Source organism: Poeciliopsis prolifica, unplaced genomic scaffold, assembly GCF_027474105.1.
Source record: "Poeciliopsis prolifica strain line A6 unplaced genomic scaffold, Auburn_PproV2 SCAFFOLD007, whole genome shotgun sequence".
NCBI classification, from domain to species: Eukaryota; Metazoa; Chordata; class Actinopteri; order Cyprinodontiformes; family Poeciliidae; genus Poeciliopsis; species Poeciliopsis prolifica.
In genome coordinates this window covers 14,455,776-14,476,485 of record NW_026562382.1, presented here as the reverse complement: position 1 = coordinate 14,476,485, position 20,710 = coordinate 14,455,776, and the positions used below count along the sequence as shown (strand labels likewise).

General features: G+C 38.6%; 2 protein-coding genes across 6 annotated transcripts in view; one reads left to right on the top strand and one right to left on the bottom strand.

Moving 5' to 3' along the window:
* Window positions 1–5,971, bottom strand: part of LOC129361342 (dehydrogenase/reductase SDR family member on chromosome X-like) — a 35,002-nt gene extending 29,031 nt beyond the window's left edge. Inside the window, exons 1-2 of one of the 3 annotated variants that reach the window (XM_055032141.1) lie at window positions 5,685–5,969; window positions 5,498–5,604 (exon numbers count right to left, since the gene is read on the bottom strand). The gene's annotated coding sequence lies outside the window, so the exon portion shown is untranslated. Of the gene's footprint in view, window positions 1–5,497 lie in introns of all 3 variants that reach the window. The other 2 variants (XM_055032143.1, XM_055032144.1) reach the window with 2 other exon arrangements.
* Window positions 5,972–7,539: 1,568 nt separating this feature from the next.
* On the top strand, window positions 7,540–19,309 carry znf148 (zinc finger protein 148). 3 transcript variants are annotated; one of them, XM_055032164.1, is made up of 8 exons: window positions 7,540–7,648; window positions 7,738–7,826; window positions 10,393–10,765; window positions 12,374–12,499; window positions 12,608–12,731; window positions 13,379–13,462; window positions 13,542–13,660; window positions 14,303–19,309. In XM_055032164.1, the coding sequence occupies exons 3-8, from the start codon at window positions 10,409–10,411 to the stop codon at window positions 15,941–15,943; spliced, it is 2,451 nt and encodes an 816-aa protein (XP_054888139.1). In that variant the 5' UTR covers window positions 7,540–7,648; window positions 7,738–7,826; window positions 10,393–10,408; the 3' UTR covers window positions 15,944–19,309. The 3 variants fall into 3 exon arrangements, with proteins under 3 accessions (XP_054888139.1, XP_054888138.1, XP_054888140.1); XM_055032163.1 differs by lacking the exon at window positions 7,738–7,826; XM_055032165.1 differs by lacking the exons at window positions 7,540–7,648; window positions 7,738–7,826 and adding an exon at window positions 8,187–8,654.
* Window positions 19,310–20,710: the final 1,401 nt, after the last annotated feature.

The window sequence follows — 20,710 nt, the reverse complement described above, 5'->3', positions numbered from 1 at the left end:
CAAACAGCTAGTCAGACAGATTGTTTTAGCTGACTTTTGCAATAAAAAAAATATTCAAAATGGAAATGTAACTTCAGTGGGAAACAGCATCATATTAAGGGACATTAGCAGTCCACAACTTCACATCATACCAATGTTACATTTTGTACTATTTTCTCTCTTTTTTCAATTGAAAAATGTCTGTTTCTATGTGGAGTTATGTTAATTAAGCATTGAATCATCTGAGACTTCCGAATGATTTTTGATTTTCCACCAGATTTACCACAAATACCAAAAATATGTCCATATTTTTACAACACTCACTCATGCTGAACCTGGTTCTTTTGGCAGGTTTTTTCTGTTAAAAAGGCCTCTTTTTACATTGTTTCTACATTCTTGCTTTTTTGCTCAGTATGAAAGATTGCTGCAAAACCTATTTGGTGATGGAAATGTCCTTATATAAAGATTCTTCACCCATTAATTTATTAACCAGATTTTGTTGTGCTGTATGATAGTTTGTGTTGAACTGGTCTGTGTATAACTAATTCTCATGTAACTGTGTTGGAATTAATTGGACTGATCAGTATGTGATTTGGAATTAATTTGATAAAATCAGGATATTGATTGTTAAAATGCATTGAAGTATAATTTATTGTCAGTAACAGGAAAGTTGAAAGCTTTTCAGAAATTTGTTGGTAAATCATTAAGATCACATAAGCCTAATTTTTTTAATGACAAGAAGTATTTAACTGTTTCTTTTAGCTTGCCTTAAACTATGTTTTTTTTTCCCTTCAGGTTTCAGACTGAAAAAAAAAACCTGCTTCGGAAATGTCAGATGTATCCAAAACCTTTCAACAGTTTCCTGAAATACACCTGGGCAAGGTGATGATCCGACTTCAGATATGTTCTCCGCTCATATTTAGCTTAAAAATAAAACAAAAGACAGGAAGGACACGAATGAGGACACACACACACACAAAAAAAAAATCATTATGGCAATTCTCATTTTAGGAAGATATATGTAATTTTTATATTGTCCAATTATTCTGTTCTGTATAATTTGTTTGCTAATTTTTGGACTTTGGACTTAAAAAACATCTTAGGCCTACTTCATCAGGCACATACCATTACATTTCCCCCCTAAATGTCATCAGGGAGTGGATTTCTTTCTATTAGTAGATGTCGAATGAGGAGCAGTGGGAGGGATATTTGCTTGGACCAATTAAGTCTGCCATTAACTCCCAACGACTCACTCAAACACACACATACGCAAAGGAAAAGGTACACACAATATTTAACACATTTAATTTAACACTCTGATAGTCTGTTCGTGGGCAGGTGTGGGCCTCTATCTGTATGAAACCTGTTGGCACTGAAAGAGGACTGTGAGGAAGATCCTTCCATCTTCTGCTTTCGTCCCTTCTGTTTCTCACTTTAGGATTAGTTGAATGCTGAGAATTAATGTGGTGGTGTGTGTGTATGTGTGAGTCGTCAGCTCCAAGGCCTTCATCTTTTTCAGTGTTTCACCCAGAATAAGTGTTTCTGCTCAGTCACGCAGCTTCAAGCACTGACACATTTTAGCTTTATTATCATGTCAGAGTAATATTCAATGCCTCCTCTGATTTTTGTAATTTGTGATATAAGTGATAAGCTGTTGGCCAAACTTAAAACCCTTTCAGTATAAATTGACTTAAAAAGTAACTCTTATGCACATTTAATAGAGCCCAGATACAATACTCCATGATGTTTGGGACATTGATGTAATTGAGCGTTTTTAGCAACAGAGAAAATCCCAGTTGCACTTAAAAATGCAAACACCCTCATGCCCCCCATGACAGTCAACTTGGGGATGAGTGCCTTGCCCAAGGGAACGCCAACATGTGGCAGAAGGAAGTTGGAATCAACCCACAACTTTCAGATCACAAGACAAGTACTCTGCTTGCTGAAGTCCCACAAGCAAGAGGCTAAATTAAAATCAATGGAAAGGGTTGCTTTTTGTTTAGAAAGTTTTCAGAAATTAATATCAAATTGAATTAGGAAATAGAGTTTCTATGAGTATTTTTCTCCATAATTTATAAAAATTATGGAGAGACATATCAAGACAAATGGAATGATACACAATACATAGTGGATTTTTTCTAGGTACAAAAGGGAAAAAAGGAAGGGGTGAAATGGTAAAGTCTAGACTTGGAACAAGAGTGGAAATTTAAGAAGTGGAAAATTGACTTGCAGTCCTTTTATATAACTGAAGCTCTCTGCTTTACAGATCTCCTCAGATAGATCAAAAATTGGTATCTTAGAATGTCAACATTAAAAATGTAATCTAAAAATCCTATCAAAAAGTCTACTCACATTTACTTAAGAACTGCAAACACACCAGAGTGCTTCTAGTTGCTTAAGCATTTGTCCCTAGGAGAGTATTATTTTTACCAGAGAAAACTTTAAACTAGCATTTGTATTCCTCTATGTTTTGTTAAGTGATGACAAAGACAAAACACGTGATTAGCAAATATGATTTTTAGATGAAAATATCCATCTTGCTCTGGTTTCAAGTCCTGCAATACTCCCTCTAACTTTTCCCATTGGGTTGTCTACCTGGCCAAAGGGGCTGTGGATATGATTCATGTCTAACTCAAAGTCTGCATCCCAGTCCTCTCTAATCCTTATTATGTGCAGTGTTTGGGCTGGAGGGAGTCCATTATGCTGACTGTATCACATCTTTGTCCAATGGGGGCCCCGCACAGAGACTCTGAGAGGAAGGAAGAGCAAAGACGGATGGGATAGTGGCTCCCAGGCATATTCCAGGGAAGAGTGTGTGTATGGATGCATGAGTGTGCAGCGAAACTCGGACACAGCAGACATGTGTCACCTCAGTTCTTGCGCCATCAAGCTAAACTGACATAAACAGCCCCGGGCGGCCCTATCAGAGATGGACTTTACATAACGGCTGAGTCACTCACAATCTATTTTTATGGCTTTGAGGTGTGTGTGCAGTTGTGAGTGTTGAAGAGCTTTATCTTCTTGAGAGCATATTTAAGACCCTCAGTGTGAGGACAAAACATATGTGGTGCTGGGTCATGTTGACCCTGTTTCACTGCTTTCAGGGATGATATGAGCAGGGGTGAGGTTCAGCGCTGGCAGGCATGTAGGTCTGGGACGAAGTCTGGGACAGTTGCTTGTCCATATGACAGATATGATAGTGGGAGAAGAAAGAGGCTTCTGTATTCTGAAATCACACTAAATTCAGATTACAAACAAAAACTTGCAAAAATGAAATAAAACCTTTAAATGTAGCTGGTAGGCACAGAGTTCAATGTTTTACTTCAGCAACAACAGCTGGCACCGTCACACACTCTTAGTGCCATTAGCTCTTTTTCCAGTCAGTGGAGATCCAAAGAAAATCTACCTGGTCAACAACACTGCAGGAATTAATCTTTCATATAAGTACAAATGAATGCTGCATTTGTCAAAGATTTCTATACAAATTGTAAACATAAAATCCCATTAGAAATAGATAAAAACCGTTATGGTTCAATGTTAAAAGTTGAAAGTGATTGTTGTATAGTTAACAGTGTCCAAATAGTTGACATGCCACATACATAATGATAAATACCATTTTCAATAGACTTGAGTGAATTTGATGCTGTAAAGGTACAAATCCATGCACACACTTTCACACACACAACCCCCCCCACACACACACACACACACACACGCACACACACAGCTGACTCCCTTGCTGAGTCCCACTGAGCCTTTCCTGCTCCACTTTTATCAGTAATTCTGGACCATGTCAGTGTTTAACCCCCTCCCACGCTGTCACACATGCTGCCTTTCTTCCTTAACAACCTGGATAGCCATCCATGGTCATCCAAACTGAGCTTTTTTTCCCTGTCGTTCCTTAATGCACTTGGACAACGGTCCAGGACACCAGATTAGACAGCAACAGCTGCAGCAGCAGTTGTCACACACCTCCCTGCTCCCTTATCATGTCATTACTGGATAGGCACACTTATGCAGCATGTAAATCAATGTGCATTGTGTATGTGTGTGTGTTTTAAAGGAGCAAGTCCGGCTTGTTGCTTTCCAACTCAAGTGTGGCAAAAATCATTTTGCGGTCCAATCCAGCAGGATTCTCCTTCTCTCGGCAGGAGAGTCCTTCTAACATTTTAGGGAGGCTGCTGGATTCCTTTCTCATGGCTGCATCCAGCTCAGAGTGGAAAGCACTTATAGCGCCAAAATAAGACATTTTTTAAAATGTTCAAGCCTCAACCCCCACCCTCCCCTCAGCCCGCTTGAAACACACACACACAGCCGCCCCTTTGGGCACAGGAAGATGCCTGGCTGTTGCAATCCTCTCATGAGTTTGTGGTGTTAACATGAAAAAATGAAGTGGGTTAAGTACAGAGTAAGCTGCAGCCAGTCATCATCACTCAGTAATTACCAGTCAGAGATGTTTCACAGGGGACTGGGGCATCCTTTCCCCCACCCCATTTTCCCTCTTGTTCCATTAAGAGGTGCAGCGTAAATTTATGCCCCATAGAGTCGGAGAAAGGTGAAAAGATAAACTCTGAATCCCTTCTCACAATGCTCAAATTAAAGAAAGAAAAGAAAACATGTCCTTGATTTGTCCTTGTAATCTCTACTTTAATTTGAGCGAAATTAGTTCGTTTTTCCAGTCATGACTGAAGAAAATGAAATTTGGCATCCATGCCACTTGTATAATTTGGATTATGCAAAAGCTATCACATTCAGGGGTAAGACACAGGAGAATCCCCTTTCAGTAACGCAGTGCGCTTGTTTGCGTGCACAGGTGCGGGTTTTGAAAGTGAATCAAATTGAGACTGAACACAGTGAGTCGAGTGGTCGTCAAGTGAGAATGAATTTGCGCTATGCGTAAAAAAAAATAAAACGGCATTAACGGAGCATTCGCGATAAGGGCGCAAAACATGGCACAAGGCAGATTAGGAAGAAGACGCACATGGAACCGGTGGCGATAATCCCGTTATCTCGTTGGACGTGCGATGCCAGCGTGAAAGCATTCTTCAGAGACCGAGCTGAACTGAACACGAACTATTGCTGCGGGTATATACAAACGGAGGAGGGGGTGGTGGTGCTGAGAACACGAGGTAAACACTGTTGTTCTTGACCTTAAGGGACACGCACGTCTTTTACCGCAATGTCACTGGCGCTCTCCACCTTCTTCTCTGATTAAAAGCCAGCACACATATAACCTCCTCATGACATTGTGCCACCTTTGTTTTTTTTTCTTTTACTCTCCATTATAACAGCGTGTTCCATTGCACACATCCGTGATGGATGACTGCTGTCAAGTTAAACGGGGCGGGAATCAAGGGCTCTCCTCAGGTCTGCGTTACCGGGGCGCATGCTGGTTTTCACCTTTTCACATTACGCGCGAAAGGATTGCGCGTGTGCACATAAAAACAGGCGTATATAGAAGTATCCCCAAATTACGCACAAGTTAAGTGAGAAAATAAAAAGACAGGACAACACTTACGGGATCAGACAGGACTCTTTGGGCTCCTCTGTGCGCCCCATTGTTGATTTCCCGTTATTTCCAGGCTTGAACGGAATCCTCAAATTCCGTGGTCGCAGTCCACGTCCCTGCAGATGTACCAGAGGATCACATATAGGATCAGCAGGATGGCGAAGATGAAGAGCGCAACAAGGATGGCTTTGGTCACCGGAGAAATGAGCGACTGCATGTCAGGAGCAGAGCCGGGCAGAGCGGCGTCCGTCCGGTCCTCAGTCTGCCGTCTCCCTCTCTCTCCCTCCTTCTGGTGGCAACTGTTGAGGACCGAGTCCGAGGGCTTCCTTTTGAACACACACGTGTAAGTGCTGCGCGCGCGTGCACACGCGCAGCCGGGTGAGAGAACCTGAATATAAATAAATATATAAATGCAAAACCCCCGGTGATCCAGGCGCGCAACGCGTGGGGGGCTTCCCTCGCTAGAGGTGGTGTAGTAGTGAGCTGTCTCTTCCCAGATACAATCTTTCCGGCGGCTTGTCACACATCAAAAAAAAAAAAAAAAAAAACGAGCCAAGGAGACAAAAGTGGAAACAACCAGTTCGCGGTTCAGTCAAAGAGAAACGCACATTTCACGCACATTTTATTAACGATGCGCTGGCAGAGACGTGTTAGCGCGTGCTGAATGAAAAAGTTGCGCACCGAGCTGCCTGCTGCACTTGACGGCAAACAGGTTGATTAGTATTCCTCACAGCGCCGACTGTGTGTGTGTGTGTGTGTGTGTGTGTGTGTGTGTGTGTGTGTGTGTGTGTGTGTGTGTGTGTGTGTGTGTGCGTGTGTGTGTGTGTGTGGGGGGGGGGGGGTGTGTGTGTGAGTGAGAGGGAGAGATGGCGGGCGTGACATGGTATCGTCTTATCTCTCCCATCCACATCTGTTTTTTTTAATAACAAAGATGTCAGTGGAAGTAGAATTAGATGAGTTTCAATGCTTATTAGAATAAAATAGTTTAGCGCTTTGTCTTCTCATTGATTTGTTACGCAATGCAAGACGTTGTCAGGGAACTCTAGTTAGCTGTATGGATGAGGTGGCCTTGAATACTGTGTAATGCTTCCTTTTATGCAACAAAGTAATGCACAGATGTGTGGATTGGGGGAAAAAGACAGTTTTTAGCAAACAAATTAAAAAGTTTGGCATGCTTTTTTTTATTTCACCTCCTTTATTAGGATACCCCAAAATAAAATCTCGTCAGTCTCATACTTGTTAGACATTATAAACAAACTGCATTATCTATCATTGGCAGTCCACAAATCTGGACTGTATTAAAACAGGGTGTATAAAAAACTGTTTTGGAAAGAAATCCACAAGAAGCCTAACTTGCAGCTTGCAACAATCCACAGAAAACATGTGGAAGAAGGTGCTGCTCTGAGATCAGAACTAAACCATTTTAGTTTATCTACAAAGTCTAATGGGTTTCAAAATGCTAAGACTGTCAATCATGCTCCAGCTCCACGCTTCTACATTGGGTGGTGGCAGAATCATGCTGCGGGGATGTTTATTTATTAGTAATAGTTATTATTATTATTATTATTATTATTATTATTATTATTATTATTATTATTATTATTATTATTATAGGGAAAGTGAAACTGTCAGAATTGATGGGTAGATGTAAATATAAAACAATCATGTAACCTGTTTGGGGCTTGAAAACATTTGTGAGAGCAAAAAACAAAACAAAAACAAATAAAAACAAACAAACAAACAAACAAAAAACACAACAACAACAAAAAATCCCAGAAACTATTATACTTTAGTTCCATTCGACTGAGTTACTTAGATAAACAGGACAATTTCAAACACTGCACAAGTGTTTGGCATACTTTGCTCTGGTACTTTTCTTTCGTAAAATATTCTGTCTTTTGTTTAGTTCATATCTCATACATCGGCGAAAATAATGCTCCCAATAGAAACTTGAAATCACGAACCAGCGATCCCGTCTGCATAATTGAAACATGGAGATCGCAGCATAATGAGTGCACGAACCACTGTCCTCCACTAGATGGCGACAAACAGCCATCATCCATGTCTTCGTCAAACGGGATGGTGTGAAAGATTATTCCGTGCAGTCCTTTGGAGTAGTGCCCAACAGTGATGATAGTTAAACTGCTTTAACGCACAGAGGTGAGTATAAATATTGCAGTACTGAGGGTTGGCATCTCGTAAATGATCGTTTAGTCTTTATTAACAAGCCCACTGTTTGTCTGTCGTAGTGCCGAGCTAGCAAATGTTAGCTTTGCTAGCAGGAAATATCGTATCAAGTGAAGGGGAGCTACGGAGAAGCCAGTCTCTGCTGATTATTGTAAGGAAAGTATTTGACTAATATGTCGCACACTGTCGGCTGACGGTTACATAAGACACCAGTTATGTGAGGGCGCAGTTAGTATTAGGATAATTGCACGAAATTACAGTAAGACTAACAAACTACTTGCAATGCTAGCGGCTATTTACTTAGCTTCAAACAGGCCAGAAAGATGTCAAGTCTTTCAAAGCGGACTGTCTCTTCCTGTTACATTATTCAGATTAAAAGACGCACCGAGGCGCGCTTTTGAACGGATCTTAGCATTTCTATATGTATGCGCAAGTAAACATCTTTAGTTTGATGTTTTAAGCGCTTTATAAATCAACTAGTATATTAAATGTATAAATGTGGCAATATTTTTGGGATGTATTTGGAAATGTGACGCAAAATATGCAATATGCAAAATATTTTGTTTTGCATTTACAAGTGGTTTAAAAATATTTCTAAATAAATGTCTTTTGCCTTACTATTTACATGTTCACATCCTTTTAAGTAACGAAATCCGAGTCTTTAAGTTGTAATATGCTGTCCATGTAGAATTTTTTGTTTTAAGATAAGGTGCCATATTGTAGAAAGATCTGGACATAAGCATATTTTTTAAATCTATTGCAAAGAAAAACGTTTTAACAGCTTTGGGGGATATGCAGAAAAAAAGAAATAACTGCTGCTTCTGGGAGGAAGTTGAAAAGTGCTTTTATTTTGAAGAGTAGGTCGCCCTCTTCCTGTTGTTTCTGTTACTGGTCGTACTAGTGCAATGTAGCAGATTTGATGAGCGCGGTGAGCTAGTTGGCTAACTGGGGTCCCAGGCCATTTAACCTGAGTGACACAGTGAGTGTGTTTCCATTGACTGCAGTTGCTTTTTATTGTCGTGGCTTAAATTTTCTCCCAGGCTTGTGTCCATTCACTCTCGGCCTGCGAAACCCCGATAAAAACATTCAGAAATGCTACGTTAGCTAAGCCTTACGGAGCTGAATTCAAGCCATTGCTAACGCTACTTACTTGTTATGTTTTTACGAAGCTGAAGTTGGTTTCAAATTCTAGCTTCCGATACGGGAAATGGCTCAAGAGCGATTTCACCTAATTTTTCACTACCTTCCGCATCTTTTATTGACTAGTTAAAAACTACAACACCTATACTCCTCAAACCTGGACTGGATTATTCTGCGCTAAGAGCAGAATATTTATAACCATGTTTGGGATTTGTGAAACCTTTATCTGATTTGTGAAACTGCAATAAAGATTGATTTTAACACTTTTTTGGGGGTCTCTGTCATAATATAACTGCTCCAATTCCAAAACTACAATACGTAGATACTTCAAACCTTGACAAAATTATTCTCAACTAATAGTATAATATTTAGAACCATGTGTGGGATTTGTGAAACTTTAATGAAGGTTGATTTGACCACTTCTTTGCATCAGGATCATACTAGAACTGCTCCTTTTATTGAAGTCTCAAAATTAAAATATGGCTTCCCAAATCCCAAAAATGGTTATAAATAGCAGAATAATCCAGTGAATAATCCAGAATAATCCAGTGTTGTTTTGAAGTGTCTAGACTCTAGGTGTTTTAGTTTTTGGAATTAGAGCAGATCTCCTGTGACCAAGACCAAAAAAAGGGTGAAAATTGCCCTTTATCACAGTTTCACAAATCTGAAAAAGTTTTCACAAATCCCAAACATGGTGATAAATATTCTCCTTTAAGAGCAGAATAATCCAGTCCAGGTTCTAAGAGTCTAGGTGTTGTAGTTTTTAACTAGATCCAATTAGAGATGCAGAAGGTAGTGAAGAATTAGGTAGAATCGCCCTTGAGCCATTTCTCGTATCAGAAATTAGAATTGGAAACCAACTTCAGCTTAGTCTTTGTGTTAAAATTTCAAGCTGCACCTCCAGTTAAGTAAAATGTAATAATGTATGCTATTTATATCTATTTTCAATTTACTGTCATTTAACAGATATATTCCAGTTTAGCATGTTTGCCATCAGAATAACTAAACATCTGTTTCTGCATATTAAGTGAATACATTATAAACTTTCAGAGTTGACTTTCTGTGTTTTCCAGTTGCTTCCACCGTAGGGTTTGTTTTTAAGATAAGATTAGAGAAGAAATGCCTGACCTAGTTAAATAAAAGTTAGCACTTTCCTAGAAACAGACATTGTCAACAGTAGATAGCTAACTTTGTGCGATCATTTCAAGGTGAAGACAACCTTTGGAGCCTTTTTTATTACTGTATTTGGAAAATTTACAGTATTCCACATACAGAACAATACTCTATGTGGAATACAGTATTCCACTGTAAAGCAACAGATGTTGTACCTAAGCAACTACCTGTATGTATTTCTTATTTTCACTATTATAATGTCACTATACATTTCAATTTAACATAATGATAATATGACCATCAAAGCGATCAGTTTATACTTTGTGAAAGAATTGAAAGCTAACATATGAGCTGTGTTGGTGATTTGTGTCTTTTGTGGTAGCCTTCAACTGTTTTTATTTTGGATTCATTAGGTTTGAATTTTGACCTGATCTCGTTCTCATGGCTCACTTTACTAACTGTAGGAGTACTCAATGTAAGATGAACTCTGAGGACAAGTTGGATGGGATGCTGCTGAAGTGCAGCAGCGGAGGAATCGATGGAGGCGGGAGAGTGTGTCTGGGCGCGGGAGGAGGACTGGTGGTGATGACCCTCGGGGAGCGATCGCTGGCAAACCAGCCTCTTTTGGCTGAGGATGACGATGACGACGATGATGATGAGGACTTGACTGGAAGTTCGCTGGTTACTCACGACCTCGTCCCTCCAGAACAGCTGATGATGCAGGAAGAGCTGACAAAGAATGGTGGAGAAGGATTAGAAGAGGACGGAGGAGGCGAAGTTGGAGTGCATTTCCCCCTAAAACTCACCAATAAGTTGCCGTTTTCACTTCAGATGCCAGTGAGTTAATTTTTTTTATTGGTTTATTTGGGTCGACATTTACTTGTAGATCCCGCTGTATGTTGGAACCAGAAGAGTTGAGTTTTTATGGAAGGGAGAGTGTTTAATATTTCTTAACGGGTGAATATTTCCTAAATTTAGTTTCATTTCTTTGACAGTACAAAGTCCATGATAGTTTATATATGCTGTTAACTAAATTGTATACAGAGTAAATATTATTTTTGTTTGCAACTTCAGAATATAAACCTTTTGACTCATGATTCAAATCCATCTTTTAGATTCTTAAAACAGATAACCCAAATAAAAATGTGAGTGTGGAAATCTGCTTTCAGAATTTCTTATCAAAACATTTTTAGAGACTTAAACTGTTTATTTTATGTTACAAGACAAACTCAATCATTACATCTTCCCATTATTACGCATCTAGAACCGATTTTAAATCAGACAAGAAGAGTTGCAAGAAAGTTTATACTTTAAGACACTTCTTGAGCTGTTATAAATCTTTCAATTTCCTTTACTCTTAGAAGGATGCTATGTGTGTTTCACAGTGTAGCTGCTGTGAAATTATCACTATGTCTTGAAAAATTGCATTGTAATATTGAACAACACTCCCTATGCTCTATTTTGTTGCGCTTCAAAAACTAGCAGCCTCAAAACACGATTCTGTGTTTGCAAAATAACAGTAATTATTTGTCACTAATACACCATTCAATGAAGGTTGGAATGACTAAATTTAAGCTATATGGGGGAATTGTGGTAGCTGTAGTTTTATTACTTAAAATCTGCAACAGGAGTCATTTTTTCCTCACTTCTGCACTCTGTGCTTCAACAAGAGCTCAGTTCAATGAAAATCTTCTGGTTACTCATCTCCACAAAATGTGGAGTTATTTTTCTTATCTTTTCTTTTCTGTATGAAATAATCTGTGGCCAATTTTGTGATGCTTTTTGTCTGCATTCTGGACTCCTTCCCTTAATTCCTCCCCTGCAGTAATGACTGAATAATATTTTCAAACTCAAATATTCCTCCTGCGGAGTTAGCGTTTAGCAGATTAGCAGGAAATTGGAGGCTGTGTTTGACCTTGTAGTTTTATTACCGTATGTGTCCAGAAGCAGTGATACTCCTTCAGTGGGATATCTCTCAACTTGTACATCTTTGGTATGTGTAAGTTTGTTTTGGGAATATGAGGTCAACCATGTATGAGGTAGCATAACGTGAAATGTTTCATTCATAATGCCAAAGAGAACAGGAGTGACCTCTTAAGGCTCACCTTCTTCTCTGCTGCACTGAAGATAAACAAAACATTCTGCAGAAGCTCATAAACTGACTTGAACCTTTGACCAACTTGTGACAGGTCTTCAGCTACTCACAAAATATGCAAATATCCTCCATGGCCAGCTGCCATGTATTTTCTCTTTATGTAGACAGTGACTCCAGGTTGCCCTCTCATCTATAGTGCCTGAGGCTTCTTCGTGTTGAGGTGTCTTTTTCTTTGTTTTGCTCATTTCAACCTGTCAGACCTGTATGAACCACCAGCCTGACTGGTAGCCCATAAAGTAGGTCATGTGCCATAATAAATGTCTTGACTATGTATGGTCTCGCTTTTCCAGCTGAGCATCAAGCAGGAGCTGAAGCTGTCTGACCCTGCAGTCCATATAAAGAAGGACAAAAAGGCAATTAAGGACATGACTGTGTACCCCAAGAAGAAAAAGAGGAAGCAGCGCTCCCCCGCAAAGGTACAAATGAGTTCCCCTCAACAAATGGCTTCAATTTAGTTAGATTTTTATTGTTGAATGTTTGAATGAAAATAAAATATCTCTTCTCTGATCTTTTCGCTATTGTAGATCCTCGGCATGAATGATGATGGATCTGTGGCTATACCTAACCCAAAGTGTCATGTTTGTGTTCACTGCAATGCTGCATTCAGAACCAATTACCATTTACAGAGACATGTCTTCATTCATACGGGTACAAATGACTTTTACTTAATATTTCTTTAAAGTCACACATTGTTATTCAGTGAAACCCTAACAGTCATGGTAGAGATTTGGAACTTCTGGCATACCAGCAGCTGAAACGTGTCTTGTTTTGGAATGGTTTTAAAGTGACTGGTTAGCTTTTCAGATAGTTTTTTTTCTTTTTAATCTATTTACAATAATCATCAAGCATCATTTTCTTTTGTGGATATTCACAAACCTATGGCTCGCCTTTACTATTTGCACTGGAACCTTTTTAATAACACAGTGCTGACAGCAGATCAGGCATGAGCTAAGGTTTCAGATTGCTGCCTCCTTCTTATGATAAGCAATCATTTAGCAGTGCATGACATCCTGTTAACTCATCCTCAACTTAAAAATGGTTAAACTCATGGGGGCGCTACATGGCTCAGTGATAGATCTGCATGTCTTTTCCTTCCCTCTCCTTCTTCCTGTCCGGCTACTAATGAATAAGATGCTGTGAAATCATTTGAAAGAGTCAAACACCACCATTTTGCTCTGTGATTTTAAAATTTCAAATCAATTCAGGAATTGGGTGGATAGTGTTTCACACGTAAGTTCAAACGTACTTCATTCATTGTGTCACTATTTATATGATTTTTGTTCCTAAATCCATAGGTGAGAAGCCATTTCAGTGCAGCCAGTGTGACATGCGTTTCATTCAGAAGTATCTACTGCAGAGACACGAGAAGATCCACACTGGTGAGCAACAGATTGTTAAAATAAACATTGATCAGGATTCTATCTTCCCTCGGACATCACCTTTTTTATATTTTTTCAGGTGAGAAGCCTTTCCGCTGTGATGAGTGTGGGATGAGGTTTATCCAGAAGTATCACATGGAGAGACATAAGAGAACTCACAGTGGAGAGAAACCCTACCAGTGTGACTACTGTCACCAGGTACAATCCTGCTGTGTGAATGAAAATGAATTAATTTTAAACAGAGTGAAGTTGTACATTTATCTATAGACAAAGTCCAAAGCTGGAGTTCAGTATTTCCTACCTGGGTTCTTGATTATTTTTCCAAACATGAGATGGACCTTAAAGATGCAAATCAGGTTTTTTATATTGATTTTCATGCAAATAAAATTCTTGGTCATTGATTAGTCACATCAGAACTTGAGTTCTGTCTCCCAACTAATTGATAGTTGAAGTTTTTGAGTTTGCTGTCAGAACTCTTGACATGACTATATAGTCATTAAAGACAACTGAGGGCGTTCTGTTCTTCTTTTGGCCCACAGACCCTCTTAGATAGGGATTTTTAACTGGACTTGTGGGTTTTAACTTTAGTCTAATTCCGTCATTTTATCATATTTTCTTTGTTTCCAAACTACATGAAGGAATCACAAATAAGTGCCATTTTTAGAAGCCTACTTATCTTAGAATAGTCTAGTAAAATTAAAAACAATAAATGTGTTGTCTTTAAGCACTTAATACATTACATTTTGGTATATTTGTAAAAACAGTGTTTGTACTGCAACAGCATAAACTTTATTTTTTTTTAATCTTACTTAAATTTATTTTACTGTTTTCTGTCCACAGTACTTCTCCAGAACAGACCGAGTTTTAAAACACAGACGAATGTGTCATGAAAACAGAGAGAGGAAAACAAACAAGACCGCTGGTAAAATCGGACCTTTGCATGACACAGATTCTTCAGAGTCTCCCTTCCTTTCCAAAGAGTGCTCTCTACCTAAGAAAAAGCGCCAAAAATGTTCAGAAAAGAGTTCAGGCTCTTGCATCACGGTCCTGACAGAAGGGCACAGTTTTGCTGTCGAAGAAACAGAAGCGAAGGAAGGGCAGAGTCGGGATAAAATCGAAACTCCATGTATATTTGCTGTATCATCCAAGGTCAAACATGAATATGTCATTCCTGACTACTCGGTGGAACTTCCTGAGGAAACAGCCAGCCAACATGAAAATGACGACGTATCATTAGAGGACACAACCCCTCCAAAAATAGTCCTGAAGAAAGTCCCCAAGAGGAGCCTTAAACAGCCCAGTGAGCAAACCCCTCCCTGCTTGTCTTCCTCACTGTCCTCATATGATGAAGCTGATAAGGTAGCGCAGTACACCTTTGAAATTGTGGAGAAGCAGGGCCTTTTAGACGTCGAGAACAACGCTGACCTGGAATCTGTCGAAACTCTTCAAGGAGGAACGACTAAACCGGCGGCAAGTAGCACAAACTATGACGACGCCATGCAGTTTCTCAAAAAGAAGCGTTACCTTCACGCTGCAATGGCCAACAACAGCCGGGACTACGGGCTCAACACAAGCGGCATGTCCTCTCAGCCATCTGTTACGCAAACCGTAGTGTCGACGGTCATCGATGAAACTGTCCCCGCCACCATCCTGGAGCCCCAGCCCATCAACGCAGAGATAAAGGCAGCTCATGAGAAAAACGTTTTCCCTGATGAGGTTCTTCAAACACTGCTGGAGCACTACTCTACCAAAGCTAATGGGCAATCAGACATTTCCTTCAGTGTTGCTGATACAGAAGTGACTTCGAGCATATCTATAAACTCCTCCGATGTTTCGGGCAGTAGCCCCGTAGAGAGCATTGGATCCTCTGGCGCCCAGGCTCAACCGCCTACAGAGAAGGTCAGCCTCCTGCAGGAATACTCCAAATTTCTCCAACAGGCTCTGGAGAGGACCAGTCAGAACGACAGCTACTTAACGAGTCAGAGCCTCAGCTTGGTCTCTGAAAACCCCACGTTAGCCGGACAACCTTTGTTCTCTAATGAGAAACAGTTCTCCTCACCCAGCAGGTTCAAATCAGGGATGAGCTCTCCGTTGAGGTCCACTTTGGAAAAGCCTCACTTCGCATTATTGGTTGGAGACTCCCAGCACTCGTTTTCATTTTCAGGTGATGAGACGACTCCGCCCTCGGCGGTGTCTCCAGCTGATGAGGACTTCCTGGAGCAGGTCTCTCCCTCGAAGAAGTCTGACTCTACGCAGGGGATACTGCAGACGTTCCAGATCAACTCCTTTGATCAGAACTTCAAGTCACATTTCCAGGCGTCGAGATCCGCTTCGTCCTCGCAGTTCACGGTCACCAACGGACAAGTAAGCATCAGAGGACATGGCGCGGACTTTTCCGAGTTCCCTTTAGTTCGAGTCACTGAGACCAGGGTTCAATTGAACTCATCCCCTGATGTTTCAACCAGCGAATCTTTTGGCTGAAGGAAAAAACAGGGAAAAAATTTAATTTTAGCAGCACTTTATTTCATCTGTCTTGTTTTGCCAAAACTATTCACAACACAATCACGTTTTCTTAAAGCGGTTTGAAAAATAGTCATATTTTGTTAGTACTCAAACCTCTCATAAGATACTACTAATAATAATAATAACTCATGAAATCATACTACGATATGAAAAGCATTTCTCTGTTGGAATCAAAGCGGTTCTTGTTCTGGAATGTACACTAGGAGGTTACGTGACCAAAGTGTAATTATTCTGATATCTTTGCCGCCAGAGAGTTTATGTTTAATGGGAGTGTCGGTTTGCCTTGCTCGAAAAATAATCAACTCACTCTTGCTGCTTAATGCAATATTTCCACTTTTTACACACCAATCAGCCATTAAATTATGACTTCCAAACAGCAGATCTTTGATGCACCATTGATTGTTGGGTGTTTTTTGTGGACCCTGTCCTGGATACCTCAGATCGCTTGTCTTCTTCTGGTGGAGGGCTATTTAGCAACACACTGGTGCAACTCAATATTGTTAAAATTATAGCTGAAAAGTTAATTGATTTCTGTAATTCAGTTCAAGAACTAAAACTCAAAAGTAAATCATTTGTGACTGAAGAATTTTAGGCGTTTATTTCTGTGTAGATATAATTATGGCTTACACTTCATGAAAATGAAAACTTGAGCTGAAATCCAATATTTACATTGCTGTTATGACCAATAGCCAATTTGGCCCAGCTTTATTTATCAAACCGATACCGATGTGGCAGGAATGGCTAATGTTGACTCATACTGATGTTTCTGCTGATTTATCATGAATTAATAATAATTTTGCCTGATTTACTGTTTCAATATGGCAGCACCACTGGTCTTGCCTTATGATTTTCTTTTGACTGCACTTATCCCTTTAGCCTGTGAACGTTGTTCTACTAATCTTTTTCTTCCACTCAACTTTCAGATGAACTGAATTACTTAAATAAATTAACTTCTAAATTATCTCCTAATTTACTGAGATGTGCCTGTGTTTTACTGTAAGTAGATGTATGCTGTTACCCATGTAAGCTTTTGGAGTACATAATATTATGGCTGATTGCTGTATAGCTGTAATAAATGTATGCCTCTTGTTTTCTTTCTTACCTACCTCCCCTTGGTTTTTGTCAAAAAAAAAATCTTTATTCTAGCTCTTGAAATAATCACAACAGCACAATCATTCTTTATGTTTAAGTCACTTTATTCTCACCTATCATGGATGTGTGTAACTAATGGTACAGGACTGATTGTATGCTTGTGACCTATTTCATTTCCTGTTTAAAATTAAGTCCGATTTGGTTGGTTTGAAATCCAAATGTAAAAATTCTGGTGAAATTTGAGGAGCTCTTAGGTCATATGAATTTTTTCAGACCGTATAACAAAAAAACTAATCTTGATTAAAAAAGCTTTTGTCTCAGTTTAAAAAAATGATTTGAGCTTCACAGAGCTGCACCCATAAAAATGGTTGCAGGATAATCCTGATGTAGGTTTCAAACTAGTTTCAGTTGGTATTAAATTACTTTAGGTTTGTGCTTGGTCTATGGTCTGTTTGCACATTCTTTCTACAAGGAATGTAGGATGTACAGTCACTGTCAACAGCTACCTTTAATGAAACATAACGAAAACATTCGCCACGTTTAGTTGATCAAATATATTATTCTCTTTGTGTCACTTAAAAAACTATAGGTGTTGTTTAGCATTGTGTTGAAGTAAATCGGGGTTTTGGGATTTGGCAATTTTCTTGTACTAAACATGTTATACAGCTCAAGCAGACATGATTTGCTTGGTGTTATGTTTTGTTCTGTGCCTTTCTGTTCCTTTTTTTAGCACTTCTTTTTACTCATTCCTGCAAAACTTATTTTTTGTCTCTTCACTCAGCCTATGCTGTAAGGCTGCAAATTTCTCTTGCACAATATTCGTAAATACATAAGCTATCAATTTGTTTATTTTTTACTGTAATTATGATGAACTTGGAGCTTTATTTAATTTTGCCTTTTATGTTTTGTTGCTAAAGGAAACTGAATTTAGTGTGTCTCAAACTATTGACAAGAAAATGCATTTTATTCACTGTTTTTGTAGATTTTATTGGTTCCACAGGTTTAGCTAGAAATCAGTCTTTCAGGTCTTATTGAAAACATGCAATTACAAATGGGTGACTTATTATGAGCGTGATCCCTTATGTATTCAATCATGCTGTTAATTGTACATAAATGTGTTTTCTTGATCAGCTGTATGTGCTCCATCCAGTTTGCGATGGTTTTAAAACTCCCTCTTGTTACATTTTCACTGACAATCAGGGACAGATGGCGCCACGTTAGTCATTCAATTCTTTTTTTTTTTTTTTTGGCCATTTCAGTTGATTTCTTCAAGAATGTATAGAAAATATCCTGTTGTAAATATGTGGTGTATATTTTTATGTTCTTCAAAGTAACGTTTATGAAAAAGGAGAAAAGGTGCAAGAGACACTTTTTGTCAGTGGAAGGCATTGTTAGTTTTCAAGCATTTCATGGATACTGCAATAAGATGGATGCACTGCCACAGTCAAATAACAATACTACAAAATTGTTTGTAGTTGAGAGAGACTTCCTAAAAGTTGTGCTCAACGTCAGATAGTCAACCTGAGCAGTTAAAGTAGTTTTAGGCTGGATAATGACTGAAAGCTTGAGGCAGTTTTTAGTTCTTCACAAGTTACCAGTTTAGTTGTAAGCAATCCTCAAAAGCACAGTGCAGATGGGTTCAACTCAGTAAATTCAATCCTGTTCTGCTTTTGGAAAGTTCCAGTCCTTGCCATTCATTTCCTCCATCATCAACAATAAAGTTTAGGTTTCTTTCCCTTTTGTCTACCTATGTCTGTCTTCTGGCCATAAGTGTCCTTGTATAAGCTAGAAAAAATGTGTTTTGTGTAAAAAGATCTGTATTATAGATTTTTTTATAAATAATATTTTTGAAACATGTCATCTAAAGCACTGATGTGTAAATGATACACTCTTGCTACCATCCTTTAGCTCTTCACTAGTTCCTGTTGAAACCTTTTCGATTACAAAATGGGAATCCAAACATTAGCATTTTTTACTTTTTTGAAAATAATTGGACAGAGCAACTTCCTGCTTCCCTTTAGGGTTAATGAGACATTAGCTTAATTTGCATGGCTGTTGGGTTGGATGAATTTTTCTTTTCATATAATGTGCAGCTTTAATTGTAACTAATTAATCAGTCAAGTTAACCCAGTTAAATTAGAACTTTGCTAAATATCATGATTTGTAGGCAAACTGATTAAATTGTTTTGATTGTTGTGTGTATTGTCCTTATGAATAAAATTATTCACATAGTGTGACTGTGAAGAATTGTTTAATATTGCTGATGAAAAGGTTTGTTAAAATGCGTTTTCACATCCATTGTCTGTACTCAGTTGTGCGTGGGAGGGTTGGTTCTCATGAGGTGAATGGTGGGATAAAGTGTTTATTTTTTTCTGTTTTTTCCCCCCCCAGTGGAACTTTAAGCATACAAAATAAAAATCCTGGTTTTAAAGTTATGAAGAAATTTTCTTCTATAAATGTATTAATTGGTAAGTTTCCTGTTTTTAAATTGTAAAAGGTATGACTTACAGGAACACAAACACAGCAACCCTTGTAGGATGGATGTGGATGTGAGGATAATACAAACTGCTTTCAGGCTAGGTTGCCTCATTCTTAACTTTAGATTCCCTTTCTGTTGGGTAAACATTTTTATTTAAGATTTGGTTGTTGGCTTGATTTATGCCACATTAAAAAAGGGGTATGTTAAAGCTATAGCCATACTTCTCTGTATACCCTTTGTAAAAGTCACTTTAGAAATCAGCTGAAATAAATGAGAACATGCCATGGTCAGTATTTTGTTTTGCTCTTTAGTTGTAAAATGTTTAACTTAAATAACCGATAGAAAAGTGGACATCACATAAGGCAGCGGATCAAAAGTATTTAAGTATATTAAAGTAAGTATACTTAAGCACTTAAAATATTTAAGTACTCTTTTTTTAAGCACTATTCTATTTTTATTCATTTTTTAAAAATCAAATTTCACTTTCAGAAGTACTTATTTTTTTGCTATCCATTTTTTTTTTGCTATGGCTGCATGTAAACCTTTACATGTGAGAATAATTCTCAGTCGCCAAACAGTTTGCTTTGTAACAAATGTATTTTGTACATTTAGAAAACTTGACACAGAAATCTAAGCTTTATGTCACACATGTCTTTGAGAAAACACGACCAATGCCTTTAAATAAATGAAATGTTTTTTTTTTTTTTTTCGACCTTCAATATCTGGGCTTATTGCCAAGACTAACACAGGATCCAAAAAGTTTCCAACACGCCCTAGAAAGGTAAGCAGAGGCAGGGAGATGGTTCACCTGCTGACGTTTTCACACGTTGCATGTCTGCTGGCTGGGTTTGTGTTCAGGATTTTCATTTGGATTTTTTCCCTTTTTTTCGAGTAATCGACTGGAAATGTGAAAGGTAATATCCGTATTGAACACTGAGGAAAATGCAAGAGACTCGAAAATATTCAAAAACTACATTAGATTTAACATACAAGGTAAACAAATACGAACCCTATTAGGGTTTTATTTTTCGCATTATGTAAATATTTTAAATGTAAGTTTTTGTGAGAACAGTTTTTTTTTTTTTTTTTACCTGCTTAAATTTTGAGCTCAGAGGGCGAAACTACTGAAACAAAACTGCTGGTCTTCGCTGACG